At 41.7% G+C, this 17,896-nt stretch overlaps 1 protein-coding gene across 2 annotated transcripts; it reads left to right on the plus strand.

The window, feature by feature from the left end:
- The first annotated feature begins 924 nt into the window (after positions 1-924).
- On the plus strand, positions 925-13,289 carry LOC148125707 (C-type lectin APL-like). Of its 2 annotated transcripts, XM_087935647.1 has the most exons (7): positions 925-988; positions 1,441-1,542; positions 5,800-5,860; positions 7,860-8,049; positions 8,778-8,921; positions 10,824-10,944; positions 13,114-13,289. In XM_087935647.1, the coding sequence occupies exons 1-7, from the start codon at positions 979-981 to the stop codon at positions 13,194-13,196; spliced, it is 711 nt and encodes a 236-aa protein (XP_087791773.1). In that variant the 5' UTR covers positions 925-978; the 3' UTR covers positions 13,197-13,289. The 2 variants fall into 2 exon arrangements, with proteins under 2 accessions (XP_087791773.1, XP_087791772.1); XM_087935646.1 differs by lacking the exon at positions 925-988 and having other exon boundaries at positions 1,243-1,542.
- Positions 13,290-17,896: the final 4,607 nt, after the last annotated feature.

Consider the following 17,896-nt stretch of genomic DNA (forward strand, 5'->3'; position numbering starts at 1 on the left):
ATTCTATTCTATTCTATTCTATTCTATTCTATTCTATTCTATTTCTACTTTACCCTATCCTATCCTGTTCTATTCTATTCTATTCTTTCTATTTTCTATTCTATCCTTATACTTTCTCATTCTATTCTATTCTATTCTATTCTATTCTATTCTATTCTATTCTATTCTATTCTATTCTATGCTTCATTCCAATATCTATTCTATTCTATTCTATTCTATTCTATTCTCTCTACTCTACTCTACTCTCACTCTACTCTCTCTATTCTATTCTATTCTATTCTATTCTATTCTATTCTATCCTGTTCTATTCTATTCTATTCTTTCTATTTTCTATTCTATCCTTATACTTTCCTTATTCTATTCTATTCTATTCTATTCTATTCTATTCTATTCTATTCTATTCTATTCTATTCTATTCTATTCTATTCCTACTCTATTCTATTCTCATTTTTTTCTCTTCTCTTCTCTTCCTATATTCTATTCTATTCTCTCTTCTATTTTCTCTTCTTTTCTTCTCTTCTTTATTCTCTTCTCTTGATGAGTTTCCATCCGCTGCTTCGTGTCGTCCCCTTTTGGTGCTCTGGAGAATAAATTGACCCCCTCCTCTTTGTGGCAGCCCCTCACATACTAGACACTAAATACTCCTCTTCTCCCCGGTCCTTCTTTTCTCTAGACTGGACAAAGCCAAATTCTGCCAACAGTTTTAATCTTCAGGCCTAAATTTAATCGTCTTTGTTGCTCTTCTCTGAACTTTTTCCAAAGTCTGAACGTTTTTTGTTTTTATTTTTGCAACGTGGCGACCAAAACTAGATGCAGCATTCTGGGTCCGGATTTACTAAGGCTTTACAAAGCGGTGCTAAATCATCTCTAATCCTCTCCATCAAAGGCCACCCGGAAATTTCTCCCCACCCTGGGGGCCTCATATCAAGGTTAACCATCTCTCAATCAGCTTGTTTTCGTTCCTGGAAGCTCAGGGACATGGGAACACGTTGGTATTATTGTTATTATTGGTGCTGGTATATTTTTGGAACTTCATAGCCAGGATTATGGAGGAAAGCAGCTGGCAAAAAAATAAATAAAATTAAAATAAAATTAAATGCAATAAAAATGTCCACAGGGGAGGCTGCGCAGTCTGAAGTTGCAATGAAACGCAGAATTTTAGTACTAACAAAATTGAACACGGCAGAAAGATCATAAAACGGGATCACTTAACCACTGCCTTGCTTATCCGCAAAAATTCTGGTCGTAAGTGGAGGGCTATCTGTGCTTGGTTTTAATATTTTTTTTAAAAAAAATAAATCTCTTGGAGTTTCTCTGAGCTCCAATGGTCCTTCAGCCCCTCCTGCCTTTGGCTCGTTTGCTTGAGCGCCTCGTTCTAATGGGAAAGAGATTTCCTGATGCTGCCAATAAAATCTCAAATCTCTCCTCTTCACGGTTCAGGACGCTTCCTGTTGATTGGGGGTATAAATGCCCCCCCAAACAGCAGCATTTTAGGAGGAAAGAAAAAAAGAAAAATAAAGGAAAACATCAGACAAGAGACAGGTGAGCAATTTCTACCTTTAACCCGCTGGCCTTCCAGATTTCATGGCCAAAAAAAACCACCCTTTTAAAGGCGAAATCTTGCAAAAATCTGGAATCCAAGTAGTCCTCCATTTACGACAGCCGTGAGCTGAATTTCTGTGGTGCATCGTGCCTGATGTTACGCCCTTTTTTGGGGTCACGGTTAAGCCAATCGCTGCATTCGTTAAGGGAATCCCTGCATTCATTAAGCAAATCCCTGCAGTCCTTAAGTGAATCATGCAGCCATTAAGCGAATCCAGTTCCTTCCCCCTCCCGCATTGACTCCCCAGCTGGGGAGGTCCCATATAGCGACCATGTAACTTTGGGGACTCTGCCATCGTTGTAAGTGTGAGGTCTGGTAGCAAGTTACTTTTTACAATGCCGTTGTAACTTTGAACAAATGCTCGTAAGTGGTGTATGCAGTGCGCTCCAATGAGTCACGCTTGGGCGGTCCTTGAATTGGTGGCCTTCTGGTTTTCCTAGGTTAGCACGCCGTGCATTCGCACACGCTCGCAATGCGCACCCTCCATCGCGATTCTCCCTTGCACTACTTCTCAAAGGGTGTGCCAATGGCGCCCGATCCAGCTTTCAACGCTACTCCAGTTCGAAAGCCAGTTTTTAGTGCCTCTTGAACCTGGCTTGGCTGTCGAAATTGGGGTGGGAGGGCTGAGAATATGGGGGGTCCCACCCCTTGGCTTGTTCGAAGTGTTGATGAATTTCCCCAGCTGCTATTTTTAATCTGTTTTTATTTCTTCTTTGGAAATCTGCTTGCTTTGTACTTTTTAAAAATAATTCTCTTTTCACTGGGAGCAGCCCAGAGTCACGTATAGGAGATGGGTGGGTTTATCTATACATCTACAAAATAAATAAACTGGACTACGAAAAGAGACTTCAATCTTCAATCCTATTCACAGTCTGGGACTGGTAAAAATTTAACAGTTCAAGTTCTAACCAAAGATCTAAGAATTGTTATGAGAGTTATCTGAGTATATAGGCGTTTGCGAGGAGGGTGGTATTCTTGTATTTATTTTTGGGCAAAATGAGAATATTCAGATCTAAGAAGTTCAAAATTTCCATTATTATTATTATCAATATCATTGTCATTGTTATTGTCATTGTCATTACTCCTGTTATTGTTATTGTTATTATTCTTATTCTTATTATTCTTATTATTATTATTATTATTATTATTCCTATTATTATGATCATCATTGGTTCGTCACAGAGTCGTCCAGCTGTTCAGACAGGATTTGGCATTTCTATCTGCCTATTGATTTCCTTTTCAAGCACCTGGGATAATAAAACAAAGCGAATATTAAAAAGTTATGATATTTATGAAGTTGCTTACCAAGCACATCTAAATTATAGTAAAGGTAAAGGTTCCCCCCCCCACACACACACACCTATGTGCTAGTCATTTCTGGCTCTAGTGGGTGGTGCTCATCTCCGTTGCAAAGCTGAAGAAGAGCCAGTGTGGTCCGAAGACGTCTCCGTGGTCACGTGGCCGACAGGACTAAATGCCAAAGGCCCACGGAGGAACGCTGTTCCCTTCCGACCAAAGGAGTCCCTATTTTTCTACTTGCATTTTTTACGTGCTTTCGAACGGCTAGGTTGGCAGAAGCTGGGACAAGGAACGGGAGCTCGCTCCTTGACACAGTGCTAGGGATTCGAACCGCCGAACTTGCTGACCTTTCTGATTGACAAGCTCAGCATCTTAGCCACTGAGCCACCACGTCCCACCCTCTAAATTATATTAAAGTGACCCAAATATCTTTTACAATCCTCAAAGGCAGGTCACAAACTTTTCACCACCTCTAAAGTTTGGAAATTGAAAGTTGAAAAGGAAGGAAAAATGATATTAACGGTATTCAATTAAAAACAAGTGAAATTAATGGAAATTAATGACAACCCATGCAAATTGGTTTTGCTCCTGGAAAAAATTCTGGGTTGGCGTATCTGCTGTCCATTGCAGAATTCGCGGTCAATAAAGCCAAAACTATAGAATCCACTAGCAAAACGGCTTTGGGACAAGCCTGAAAAATGTAAATTTCAAGCCTCAAGCTCCAACTTTGGAGTTGTGTTCTGCTGTTCTCGGTATATATTATGCATTATTTTCAGGACCACATCCAGAAAAGAGAGGCCCGAACCAACCCTATGTTTGGTTAGAATCGTCTGTTTGAATTGGACTGTTTGAGGCATTACAACCAATTCACTGCACTCATCCAAAGGAAAGTTTTCCTGGTGGCTGTTGTCTATTTTCTCCTTGGACAGATCCAGCAATGAGGAGCCACCTACCTTTAATGTTTATCATTCTTTCTGGTTTAATACAAGTCCATCCTCTCACTGTTTCATAAACAAACTACTAAAAAAAAATATGGAAATAAGTGTTACCATGTAGGAAGCTGACAAAGGTTTAACCGTTAAATATGCTCAAATCCTAGGCATATTTTTCTGGACTCTAATAATCCCATCTGCCCTACCTGGGACAGGCAGATGTTCTTGTGATGGTTTTATTTTATTTGAATCAAAATAAATGTTTTTCAAACTTACGTCGACACTGAAAAAGTGACTTAAGACCACTTAAAATATAGATTTTAAGCCAGAACTGTTTTTGTTAGGCATAATGTCACAAAAGTATGATAAAGAGAATGTACATTTCATATTGCGTGTTTAACAGCAGCAAGAATTGTATTTGCGCAACATTGGAAAAATGAGGAAAACACCTACGGGAGAAGATATAATTAAAAAATATTGGACTGTGCAGAAATGGACAGAGTAACACTGAAGATAAAAGAAAAAGAAGACGCAGGATATTTTTGAACTTGGGTCTGGATAAAAGAGGTAGAAATTAGGAACTTAAGAAGTCTTACTATTGTGGGAAGTACACCCCAAAAGGACAGTGCCAGAAACCTCAGAAAACAATGCCAAGAGACTCAAGCCAGCCCTTCCCTCTTTAAGAAAACCGAGAAGTATCAGCTGAAAGGAAAAACTCAGAGCAGCCCTGCTAAGAGCTGTTACAAAAGTAACAGAGCTGACAACAGAAACACTTAAGTTGAGCCATAAATCAGGATAAAAATAAACTCTCCAAGGTAAACCAAAGCTCCCTCTTCCTGCCCCCTAAGAGGATTAAACCTTAGGACAAGAAAACACCAAAGCCTGGATAGGATTAACCCTTTAAAGCAGGGAAACAAAAACCCAGAGCAATCAGAAACACAACAAAACCCATCAAGCTGCAGGAGCTTCCAAGGGAAATTAAGCATAAAAGGCTCAGAGTCACACACCCCAATCTGCTTGCAAGCCAGGAACAGCTGTGTCCCTTTTTGCTTTTTGCCTTCCTACGTTAAAAGAATTCCACTTTCTGGCAGCTGGCTTCTGCATCCATTTCTTCTCAGCGTCTGTGGTGTGTCCCAGCTGGGAACGAGCCGTGGAAATTTTTTCCAACACTATGTAAATGAAGACAGTACGCTGTTCATTAAGCACGTATTCTATGTAAAGAGAAAAACTTTATATATATATAAAATTAAATTAAATTAAAATTATAAACCTTCCCAGCCGGCTTTCAACAAGCAAAAGTCCATGGGGGAAAAGCTGCTGTCAACTAAAAAGATACTCCTTTGGTCTTTTTAGTCGCCAGTAGAAAGGGAGTGGGGGAAAGCAGTATATTCCTTAAATGCCTCAGATAATCACCCTGGCAGCCCAAAGCTGTCGGTGCACAAGATTATTACTGGAGAGCATGATTGATGACTCTTGGCTATGGATGTGTCTCATTGGAGAATATACATCCAGGGGGTGGTGGTGGAAGTCAAGGGGGAAAGGAATAATGTATCTTAGTGTCGGCTGCACCCAGTTAACGCCGACATGTCAACTCCTAATAAATCAACTTTTTTTTTTTACTTTGAGAGATGCGGCTAGAGACTTGTGATTTGAATGGGGATGCATGCTGGAGCTCTGACGGCCAGCTTTGCTTAACGACCATGTGGTTCCCTTTTACAACTATACAGAGATTTGTTTCACACATTGACAAAACAGCTTGCAAAATTGGGCACGACTTGCTTATCCTTTGCTTAGCCACGGAAATTCTGGCCCTAATTCTCATCGTAAGTCAAGGACTATCTATACACTCAGGGAAAGTTTGTTTTGGGGCACGAGATTCCTTGGGCCTTTCTGTCTGTTCGTCTGAGGAGGGGCGTCCTTCAACTCCTCCATTGTTTAATTTCTTTTTGCTATTTCTCCATCCAGATGTGGAAGGTCCTTCTTGGCTGCATTGGCCTTTTGCTGTCCATCCCTCCATCACACACACGTGAGTTGCTGCTAGCAGCTTCGGTGCTGCCCAAAGGAAGCTGCGAAGTCACAAGCCAGTTTTGCACAACAGGCTAAACCGTCATCATGTGCACAAAGTGTACAGAAGCCAATCCCTGGCGAATCTTACCTGAAACATAGCACATGGTAGACACCGGGTCTTTAACTACTCTGTTTCTCCAACAATACGGCCTCCCCCAATAGGAAGTCCCAGCATGTTTTATAGGCATGAAATGAAATTAAGCCCCTCCCCCCAAAATTAAGGCCTATATTAAAACATGCAAAATGGGGGAGGAATGGCGGAGGGAGGGCCTTGCCGTTAGGAAGTACTTTTGTTGCACACCCGGATATGGTGCTGCCTGCGTTGACCCCGATACGAAGTGCCCCATCAACACCGAGGTCAACATCCAAGCCGTCGCCGCCTGCCTGCCCAAAGATGCAAGGGGGGGGGGGGATTAAGTCACCCCCCAAAAGATGGCCTAGCCATTTTTTCAGGGCTCAAAAAAAAAAAATAAGACCCGGCGTTATTATATGAGAAACACGGTAAGTTGAGGAATGCAGGTTCTGGGTGCAAACTTGCCAGGAAGAGCTGATAATAGAATAACAGAGTAACAGAGTTATATACCAAATGACTGACCCCTTGGGACCCCCACATCAAAATAACTTACCTTATGTGTGGCCAGACTCTGAAAATAACATTAAACACAGCACAGTACTTAAGAAAAATGGTTTGGTTGAGATTGGCATATGTGGGACTAGAGATTGGGGTAGATTGCAGGGGGTGATGCCTAAATATAATTTTATCATATTTTATCTATATCTTAAATGATTGTACTTCATTCCAATGTCATTTTAGGCTGTATTTTGTTCCAATTTCATCATAAATTCGTATTTTATTCCAATTTCATTTTAAATGGCTTTTGTCAAACGTTAGTAATTCATTTGTTTCTGGGACTCTGAACTTTGATATGGCCCGAGGGCTAATCAATAAAGGAAGATTGAGATTGAGAGTAGCAGAGTTGGAAGAGACCTTGGAGGTCTTCTAGTCCAACCCCCTTCTCAGGCAGGAAACCGTCTCCCACTTCAGACAAAAGGTTGTCCAGTCTCTTCTTAAAATTTTCTTCTCTTGGAGCACCTGCAACTTCTGGTGACAAGCTGTTCCATTGGTTAATTGTCTTCCCTGTCAGGAAATTTCTCCTTAGTTCTAAGGTATCTTGTTTCCCCGAAGATAAGACCTACCCTGAAAGTAAGCCCTAGCTTGATTTTTACACATGTGCCCAATATAAGCCCTACCCCCCAAAATAAGCCCTAATTAAGATCCCACCCACTCCAGAGTGGACAGGTAAAAATTAAGCTAGGGTGGGGATCGGATGGTAGTGGAGCTGCCCTACTACTTCCCTTTGGACAGGTGTAGGCAGGCCTCGCACACCCCGATACCTGCCTGGCCGGCCCATTTCTTCTGCAGCCAGCAAGGCTGGCCAGGCTTTCCTGAAGGCCTCTGTAGTAGCTGAGAACAAAGTTCTGGATCGATCCTGAGCTCTGTTATTGGCTGCAGAGGCCTTCAGGAAAGCCTTGCCGGCCGCAGAAGAAGGAATTCCTGACAGTGAAAAGGAGTCCGGGGACGATGCACACAAGTGAGGTGAGTCAGTGGAGGACGTCCCCCGAAAATAAGACCTGGTGCCTTTTTCGGTGGCAGAAAAAAATATAAGACAGGGTTTTATTTTGGGGGAAACATGGTAGCTTCTCTCCTTGATGAGTTTCCATCCATTGCTTCTTATCCTGCCTTTGGGTGCCTTGGAGAAGCAGAAGTCGTGAGTGCTCCAACCTTGGAGATTTTTAAAGGAGAGGCTGGACGACCATTTATCTGAAAATGGTATAGGGTCTCCTCTTGATCAGGGATTGGAATAGATGACCTCTGAGGTCCCTTCGAACTCTGTTATTCTGTGATTCATTCATTCATTTTTTTCCGGTCACATTTCTGAATCACCCTTCTCCCTCAGAGAGGGACCCTGTGTGGTTACAAGTCAAAGACTGTCCGTATTTGGATGCTGGGTGTTGCAGTGCCTCAAACCCAGGTTCTCTTTTGCGATAGGTGAGGATGAAACGGAAACGTGTCCACAGGGATGGATGACCTACATGGACATTTGCTATGGGATCTTCTGCGAGAAGCGGACGTGGAGTGAGGCAGAGGTAAAGTGGGCCCCTTCGGGTTCATTCTCCCAGGTATGGACTGCAAACCTCTTGTGCCAAGGAGCCAACCTGGAAACTATCCGTTTAAATTGATGGAAGAGAGGGCTGAACCGTGGGGTCCTTGGTGGTCTCTGAGCTGGGTGGTTTCCCTGCAGATGATTTTCCGATCATGTCCCCTAGTTGATTTCATGACCCAACGAGGGAACATCATCAGAAGAGAGAGGGTTGGTGGAGATTCGAGGTGTTGTAGGATGTAACGCAGAGCCATGTTAACAGCATCATCCGTCGATCTATTTGCTCGGTATGCAAACTGCACGGGATCTAACAGCGGATCCGTGATGGTTTGCAAGTGGGACAGCACAAGCCTTTCGAAGATTTTCATAACTACAGGTGTTAGAGCAACTGGTCTGCAGTCATTCAGTCCCTTGATGGGAGGTTTCTTTGGCACTGGGATGATGGTAGAACATTTGAAGCAGGAAGGAACATAGCACATCTCTAGGGATCTCTTGAAGATTTGCGTGAAGATGGTGGCCAATTGGTCAGCACAGACTTTTAAGCAAGAAGGAGTTATTTCGTCTGGCTCTGGTGCTTTTCCTGGCTTCTGTCTGTGTAGTAGATCTTACACTTCTTCTGCTCTTTTCTTTTACTCACAAGTAGATCCAGGCGAGGTAGGAGCCCCCTTGTTGGGAGTGAACTGAGAAAACCTGTCCCTTCCTGATTCCCCATAGAGAGACTGCCGGACCCGTGGTGTGCGTGGCCACCTGGCCTCCATTCTTGACGAAGAGGAAACCAAATACATGGCCATCTACCTTAACTCGTCCAAAATTGAGGACATCGGGCCCGTTTGGATCGGAATGTTTTACAAGGGAAAGGTAAATATTCTTTCTGTTCCATTTTAGAACATCTCGGTCGACACATCACTTCTCCACCTTAAGTGGGGGCTGTTGAGAAAGAGCACGCCAAACAGGAGTGGAATTCAAAATTTTTTTACTACCAGTTCTATGGGCTTGGTGGGTGTGGCTTGGTGGGCGTGGCAGGGGAAGGATTTACTGCAAAATCCTTCTTCCCTCCCCACCCCACTAACCTGCTTTACAGCTCTGTTCTCCTGTGCAGGGCAACCAAAGGAGACCCAGCCAATCAGCAGTGGGCGTGGCTTGGTGGGCGTGGCAGGGGAAGGTTACTGCAAAATCCTCCTTCCCAACCCACCTCACTAGCCTGCTTTCCAGCTCTGTTCTCCTGTGCAGGGCAACCAAAGAAGACCCAGCCGATCAGCTGGGACTCAACAGGAGGTGGAGAAGAGATATGGGGTTAGCGGGGCCAGTCGGAGGTGGGATTGGCCGGTTCTCCAAACTAATCAAAATTTCCGCTACCGGTTCTGCAGAACCGGTCCAAACCGGCCAAATACCCACTTCTGATGCCAGACTTCTGGAAGGGCCATTTTTCACCTTCTCCACGGTCTGGAGGCTTCCCTCAGGTCTCTGGGAGGGTGAAAATTGTCTCCCCTGGGCTCTCAAGGCCCTCCAGAAGCTGGAAACAGACCCGTTTCTGGCTTCCGGTACTTCTGGAAGGCCCGTTTTCTCCCCTCCCAGAGCCTCCGTGCAGATTGACCTGCATCGAAATGGGCCATGCGGAGACTCCTGGGAGGGGCAGGTTGGAGTGGGCAGGGACAACCGGTTGGTTCAAATACCGCTTCGGCGAACCAGATGCAAATTTAACATCCGGTTCGCCCGAACCGGTCCGAACCGGCAGAATCCCATCCCTGCTTCTGGTGGCCAGGAGAGCCATGCCCGTAGAATGAGGAGACCTGAGAGATCTCTTGAGAGCCATCCCTGAGGAGAGATTCTCTTAATCTTACCTTTTTTTGTTTTTGTTTCGCTGAATCATAAAATAATAATAATCTGATTTTGGGTGGGTGAGAGGGCAGAGAGGGACTCTCCTCATGTAATATATCTATATCTATATCCATATCTATTTATCTATCTATCTATCTATCTCCATATTTCTCCCCCTTTGTATCTATCTATATCTATCTATCTATCTATCTATCTATCTATCTATCTATCTATCTATCTATCTATCTATCTATCTATCTCTCTCTCTCTCTCTCTCTATCTCTCTCTCTCTATCTCTATCTATCTATCTATCTATCTATCTATCTATCTATCTCCATATTTCTCCCTCTCTCTCCCTCCCTCCCTTTCTCTCTGTGTCTATCTATCTATCTATCTATCTATCTATCTATCTATCTATCTATCTCCATATTTCTCCCTCTCTCTCCTCCCTCCCTCTCTCTCTGTGTCTATCTATCTATCTATCTATCTATCTATCTATCTATCTATCTATCTATCTATCTCCATATTTCTCCTCTCTCTCTCCCTCCCTTTCTCTCTGTGTCTATCTATCTATCTATCTATCTATCTATCTATCCATCCATCCACCAACCATCCATCTATCTCTATCTCTATCTATCTATCTATCTATCTATCTATCTATCTATCTATCTATCTATCTATCTCTATCTCTGTCTTTCTATCTCTCTCTATGTCTTTCTATCTATATCTATCTATCTATCTATCTATCTATCTATCTATCTATCTATCTATCTATCTATCTCTATCTCTGTCTTTCTATCTCTCTGTCTTTCTATCTCTCTGTCTTTCTATCTCTCTGTCTTTCTATCTATCTATCTATCTATCTATCTATCTATCTATCTATCTATCTATCTATCTATCTATCTATCTATCTATCTATCTATCTATCTTCTTATTTTCCAGAATTCACCTCAGGGAGATTGGTGGTGGATAGACGCCTACAAAATCTTCTACTACAGTTGGATTAAAGGCTCCCCAAAAGTATCGGAGAACGGAAAGTACTGTGTCTACTTAGTGGAAAAAGGTAAGGTGCCTCCTATAAAGATGACAGCTCTGATACTACAGGGAGTCGGTCCTCGGCTTACGACCACAATCAGGCGCAAAATTCCTATTGCCCAGTGAGATGGTTGTTAAGTGGTTGTTTGTCCCAATTGTATGAACTTCCTTGCCACAGTTGCTGTGGGAATCAATGCAGTTGTTAAGTGAATCATATGGTTGTTAAGTGAATATGGTTTCCCCCCATTGATGGGGCTTGTCAGAAGGTTGCAAAAGGGGATCACGTGACCCCTGGGGACGCTGTGACCGTCATAAATGTGAGTCAGCTGCCAAGTGTCTGACTTTTGATCACATCACCCTGCAGAGATCATAAGTCTGAAAAATGGCCATAAGTTACATTTTTTTTCAGTGCTGTTGTAACTTCGAACAGGGTAGCCAGATTCACTGAACAACCCTGTCCCTAGTTTAAGAAGTGCAGGGATTCGCTTAACAACGGTGGCAAGCGAGGTTGTAAAATGGGGCAAAACTCACATAATAAATGTTTCACTTAGCAACAGAATTTCTGGGGTCCATTGTGGTCATAGGTTGAGGACTCCCTGTATATAAAAATCTTGGTTAGGTCCCCTTCCTAATTCTCTTAATTAGAGTTCTGATGTTTAAGACTTCTCCAGTCCTGAATTCTGATAAGGAATAGAACAGAACAGAAAATGGAATGGAATAGAATAGAATAGAATAGAATAGAATAGAATAGAATAGAATAGAATAGAATAGAATAGAAATAATAGAATAGAATAGAATGAGGAAAGAATAGAACAGAATAGAATAGAATAGGAATATGGGATAAGAATAGAATAGAATATAGAATAATATAGAGTAGAACAGAGCAGAGCAGAATAGAATAGAATAGAAATAAGAATAGAATAGAAAAAAGAATAGAATAGAAATAAGAATAGAATAGAAATAAGGAAAGAATGGAATAGAATAGAATAGAATAGAATAGAATAGAATAGAATAGAATAGAATAGAAATAATAGAATAGAATAGAATGAGGAAAGAATAGAACAGAATAGAATAGAATAGAATAGGAATGAGAATAGAATAGAATATAGAATAATATAGAGTAGAGCAGAGCAGAATAGAATAGAATAGAATAGAAATAGGAATAGAATAGAAATAAGAATAGAACAGAATAGAATAGAATAGAAATAAGGAAAGAATAGAATAGAATAGAATAGAATAGAATAGAATAGAATAGAATAGAATAAGGAAAGAATGGAATGGAATGGAATGGAATGGAATAGAATAGAATAGAATAGAATAGAATGAGGAAAGAATGGAATGGAATGGAATGGAATGGAATGGAATAGAATAGAATAGAATAGAATAGAATAGAATAGAATAGAATAGAATAGAATAGAATAGAATAGAATGAGGAAAGAATGGAATGGAATAGAATAGAATAGAATGAGGAAAGAATGGAATGGAATAGAATAGAATAGAATAGAATAGAATAGAATAGAATGAGGAAAGAATGTAATGTAATAGAATAGAATAGAATAGAATAGAATAGAATAGAATGAGGAAAGAATGGAATAGAATAGAATAGAATAGAATAGAATAGAATAGAATAGAATAGAATAGAATAGAATAGAATAGAATAGAACTGTGTTGGATTCCAGGCATAGGAATGTTTTATGAGTTGACAAACAGAACAGAAAACGGGATAGAAATGAATAGAATAACAATAGGGAAAGAACAGAACAGAACAGAACAGGACAGAATAGAATATTAGAATAGAATAGAATATAGGAATAGAACAGAACAGAATAGAATGTAATAACGAAAGAAGACTACATTAATAGGCATACATTAAAATGAACTTTCGTTGCATATAGCTCGCAAAGGGTCACCACATCCAACATACAATGTACGCTGCATAAACAATACACACTACATAAGCAATCTTAGTAGGCCAATTTGCCTAAGCTGAAGATGCCCCCAATCCCGCTTCCCTCACGTGATTCAGAAAACAACTTTCACGCAGGTGTCACGCCTCACTGTGGTGAGAACCGGGCGGTGTGGCTGATTGCAGGAGGGGACATTCTAAAGTTGTGGCTGAAGACCCTCAACTTGGGGTGCGAAGGTCGAACTAGAACATCAAGGTCTGTAAGACCCCCTTTTTTTCTGTGCCTTTCAGAATACAAATACTGGAAAGAAACGGACTGCAACCGAAAGTTAGCTTACCTTTGTAAGTATGAGCTGAAGTATCAGCGTCGCTGATCGCTTCTTGACGTCCCTCAAATCATGGAGGTCTCACTGCGGGACAATTCAACCATTCAATTGGATGTTTTAAAATAATTAAATAAAATATTTTCATTGCGGTCGTTCACGTTTCATTTTTGCCTTTCCTTTGGCACCCTTCCCTTAATGCTTCTGTCCTGCGATTTCTTCGATATTAGTGTAACTCTTGTTCTATTTATTTTATTTTATTTTATTTATTTGTCGAGCATGTATTAGATAGGAGACTGTTCAGAGATTTTGCAGCGTTAATTCAGCGCCAGAAAAATAAACACAGGTGGCTGATGCTTCATTTAACATCTTTATAAACATAATAAGTAGATTTTACAAACCAGTTGTAGATTTCTCCAACATGGAGCAAACTCAGACAGAAACATGCAGTTGCAAGTAACTTCAGTAGCAACTCAGGAGCTCAGAAAACAGACAACAGTTTCACTTTAGTTCAGCAGGCAAGCAGAGGAGAGAAGCAATTTCATTTTCAACAGACAGACTCATAGCTCAAATAGCTTCAGAGCTGCAGAGACTTGATATAGTGCCACGCCTAGGCTACTTCTAGTTTCAGTTTCCAAACAGTCCTCATTGGCTGACTTAGTTGCCAAGCTTTATTCCAGTTCACGAATATACTCTGACACAGATATAATTAGGAACATGATTATGAGTACATGAAATGGGTACGAATAAAAGGGGACATTAGGACAGGGACAAATCTGGTCACGTTGCCAACTTCAAAAGCCGATACAAAAATTTATGCCCCCGGATAAAAACTGAATGCACCAATTATCACATTAAACAAGAAGAAAATCTTCTACGCACGAATTCCACCCGCGCTTTCTACAATTTTATAAACAACAAACTAAAAGACTCAAGATCCATCCCACCCCTGAAAGGACCTAATGGTAAAGACTGCAACGATGACACCATTAAAGTCAACCTCTTTAACACATTCTATGGCTCAGTATTTGTAAACAGCAATGGATCATGCCCAGTATTTCCTAGTCGAACCACAGACAACTACAATGATCTAATACATATCGATTTTACAGAAGACAATGTTGAAAAAGCACTACGCAATCTAAAACCATCTCTATCTATTGGACTGGACGGAATATGTGCCTACTTCTTAAAAAAGCTATCCACTGCCATAGCCGAACCTCTAAGCATAATCTTTGAAAAATCTTTCAGGACCAGCTCCTTGCCAAAACTATGGTCACAAGCCACGGTCATCCCCATCCTCAAAAAGGGAGACCTCAGCCTAGTTGAAAATTACAGACCAATCTCTTTATGCTGCATCACCTGTAAAGTCATGGAATCAATTATTAACCAAACCATCATCCTCCACTTAGAAACAAACAACCTACTCTCCAATAAACAATTTGGTTTTAGGAAAAAACTATCCTGTAACCTGCAACTCTTACATTGCAAAAACATATGGACTACACAACTTGATCAGGGCAAAGCAATAGACGCAATCTACATAGACTTTTTTACAGCCTTTGATTCAGTGGTACATGACAAACTACTCCTAAAACTAAAATCTTATAGTATCTCTGGACACCTGCATAACTGGATAGAGGCATTCCTGTCAAACAGACAACAAATGGTCAAAATTGGGACTGTCCTATCAAATTCTGTATCTGTCAACAGTGGTGTCCCCCAAGGCAGTGTTCTAGGACCAACTCTCTTCATACGCTACATAAATGACCTCTGTGATCATATTAAGAGCAACTGCGTTCTCTTCGCTGATGATGTAAAGCTGTTCAATACCACAGACAATACTGCTACCCTTCAAAAAGACCTTGACTATGTATCAGAATGGTCAAACAAATGGTAACTTCAAATCTCCACAAATAAATGCTCTGTCTTACATATTGGCAAAAAAAAAACCAGGAAATAAAATACAAGCTGAATAGTCAAGACCTTGTTGATGATCCAAACTCTGTCAAGGATCTTGGAGTACTCATCTCAAACGATCTAAGTGCTAGAGTTTGCTCGACTGTAACTACATAGCCAAAAAGACATTAAGAGTTGTTAACCTAATCTTACATAGCTTTTGCTCTGGTAATATTACACTAATAACTAGAGCATACAAAACATTTGCTAGACCAATACTTGAATACAGCTTATCAGTCTGGAACCCACATTACATATCTGATATTAATACAATTGAGAAAGTCCAGAAATATTTCACAAGAAGAGTTCTCCACTCCTCTACTCGTAGCAGAATACCTTATGCCACCAGACTCAAAATTCTAGACCTAGAAAATCTAGAACTATGCCGCCTTCAGTCCGATCTAAGTATAGTATATAAAATCATACATTGCAATGTCCTACGTGTCAATGAATACTTCAGCTTCAACCATAACAACACAAGAGCACACAATAGATACAAACTCAAGGTTAACCGCACCAAGCTTGACTGCAGAAAATATGACTTCAGCATATTACCTGACTCTGCGGTTTCTTCCCCAAACCCCAAAAACTTTCACCTTAGACTGTCTACTTAGACTGTCTACTATTGACCTCACCCCTTTCCTAAGAGGTCTGTAGGGGGTGTGCATAAGCACACCAACGTACCTACCGTCCCTGTCCTATTGTTTGTTTTCTTTTCTTTTTATTTTTCTTATATGTATCCATGTATTCATAACTATGTTTTTACTTATACCTATTATCTTCTAAGCAATTGACAAATAAAAATAAATAAATAAATAAATAAAACAGGGACGGTAGGCACGTTGGTGCGCTTATGCACACCCCCTACAGACCTCTTAGGAAAGGGGTGAGGTCAATAGTAGACTGTCTAAGGTTAAAGTTTTTGGGGTTTGGGGAAGAAACCACAGAGTCAGGTAGAGTATTCCAGACATTGGCCACTCTGTTGCTGAAGTTGTATTTCCTGCAATCGAGTTTGGAGCAGTTTATGTTGAGTTTGTATGCCCCCACAACTTCTAGTGGCAAGCAGTTCCACTGGTTAAGTGTCTTCACTGTCACGAAATTCCTCCTTAGTTCTAAGTTGCTTCACTCCTTGATTAGTTTCCACCCATTGCTTCCTGTCCTGCCCTCAGGTGCTTTGGAGAATAGCTTGACTTCCTCTTCTTTGGAGCAGCCCCCGAGATATTGGAAGACTGCTATCATGCTGCCCCTCTCTTCATTAAACTAGAAATTGGTGAGTTGTTGTAGACCCCTATTAAGAGGGGTCATTGAATCCTTAAGTTCTGCTGGACCCCTCCCCTGTTCTTGGTCCATGATGGGGGTCTTTGTGGTCCTGAGAACAGAGGAAGAACTCAGGGGTCCTTGATGCTCTCGTCACTTCAAACGGTTACTGAACCAAGAGTAAATACTCTGTGACCGACCCTGATTGGGTTTTGCAAATAAACAAACTGCTGTAAGTTGAGGGTTTCCTGTACTTGGTCCGATCTGGCTATTCTTATAGAAGCCAAATATATAACCATCTTGGTTCGATTCCCCTTCCATTGGCATTTAATACTCCAGACCAGGAGTTTGATAAGGAAAAATAAATCTTTAAAAAAAATCTTAATAGGCCAATTTGCTTAAGATGACGATTGCAAACATTTCCCTTTCATCCACTGGTTCAAAGGCTACTTTCATGTAGGTTGGGAACGTTTGCAGGGAGGAGGAGGAGGAGGAGGAGGAAGAGGAAGAGGAGGAGGAGGAGAACTATGGGCTCCTTGGTGCTCTCTGGGCTTGGTTATTTTCTTGCAGACGTTTCATGACCCAAGTATGTAACATCATCAGTGTTAGAAGGGGAGGGAGTAGCTTTTTGTTTATATACTAGTACAGGGGCGTCAAACTCAAGGCCTGCAGGCTGTATTTGGGCCACAGGGTGCTTAGATCTGCCCTGCAGAGCCACCCTGGAAATGGGGAGAAAGACCGGCCCGCAGTGCCTGTGCCGGCAGAAATACAGTTTCGTTTTTCCTGGCAGAGGGTTGCAGGAGGCTGTAGCAGCAGCAAACGGAGCTTGGGAGCCTGTTTTCGCTGGCTGAGTACTCAGACCACCACAGGCATCCCTGACATGAATGTCACCAAGATGACCCTGCCCACCCTGGCCACGCCCACCCCAGCCCGCCCCCGTGATCAAACAAAACCCTGATGTGGACCTCAATTAAATCGGCTTTGATACCCCTGTACTAGTAGCTGCCCTACCAGTGTTGGTAGGAGTGATTTCTGTGGTTCCTGGATTTTGACCCTGGTTTGCTGTTTGATTGTTTGTCTGAGTTGGTAATTTCTTGATTGAGATACAAACTGAGTTGACCCCTTCCTCCAGTGGTGGGATTTAAAAATTTTTTACTACCAGTTCTGTGAGCATGGCTTAGTGAGCGTGACTTGGTGGGCGTGGCAGGGGAAAGTTACTGCAAAATCCCCTTCCCTGCCCACCCAACTAACCTTACTTAACAATTGTCTGACCGAACAAGGCATATTGGGGCCTGAATGGTGGTCGTAAGTTGAGGGCAACCGGTATCTCTGCCTGCTAAGCAGGGTGTTCCAAAATTAGGCTTAGGACATGCTCAGAAACTACACCCACCAGGGGCCGTGGTGGTGCAGTGGTTAGAATGCAGTATTGCAGGATAACTCTGCCCACTGCCAGGAGTTCAATCCTGACCGGCTCAAGGTCAACTCAAGCCTTCCATCCTTCACAGGTGGGTAAAATGAGGACCCAGATTGTTGGG

Source organism: Pseudonaja textilis, chromosome 5, assembly GCF_049901715.1.
Source record: "Pseudonaja textilis isolate UNSWEBS1 chromosome 5, rPseTex1.2, whole genome shotgun sequence".
Lineage (NCBI taxonomy): Eukaryota > Metazoa > Chordata > Lepidosauria > Squamata > Elapidae > Pseudonaja > Pseudonaja textilis.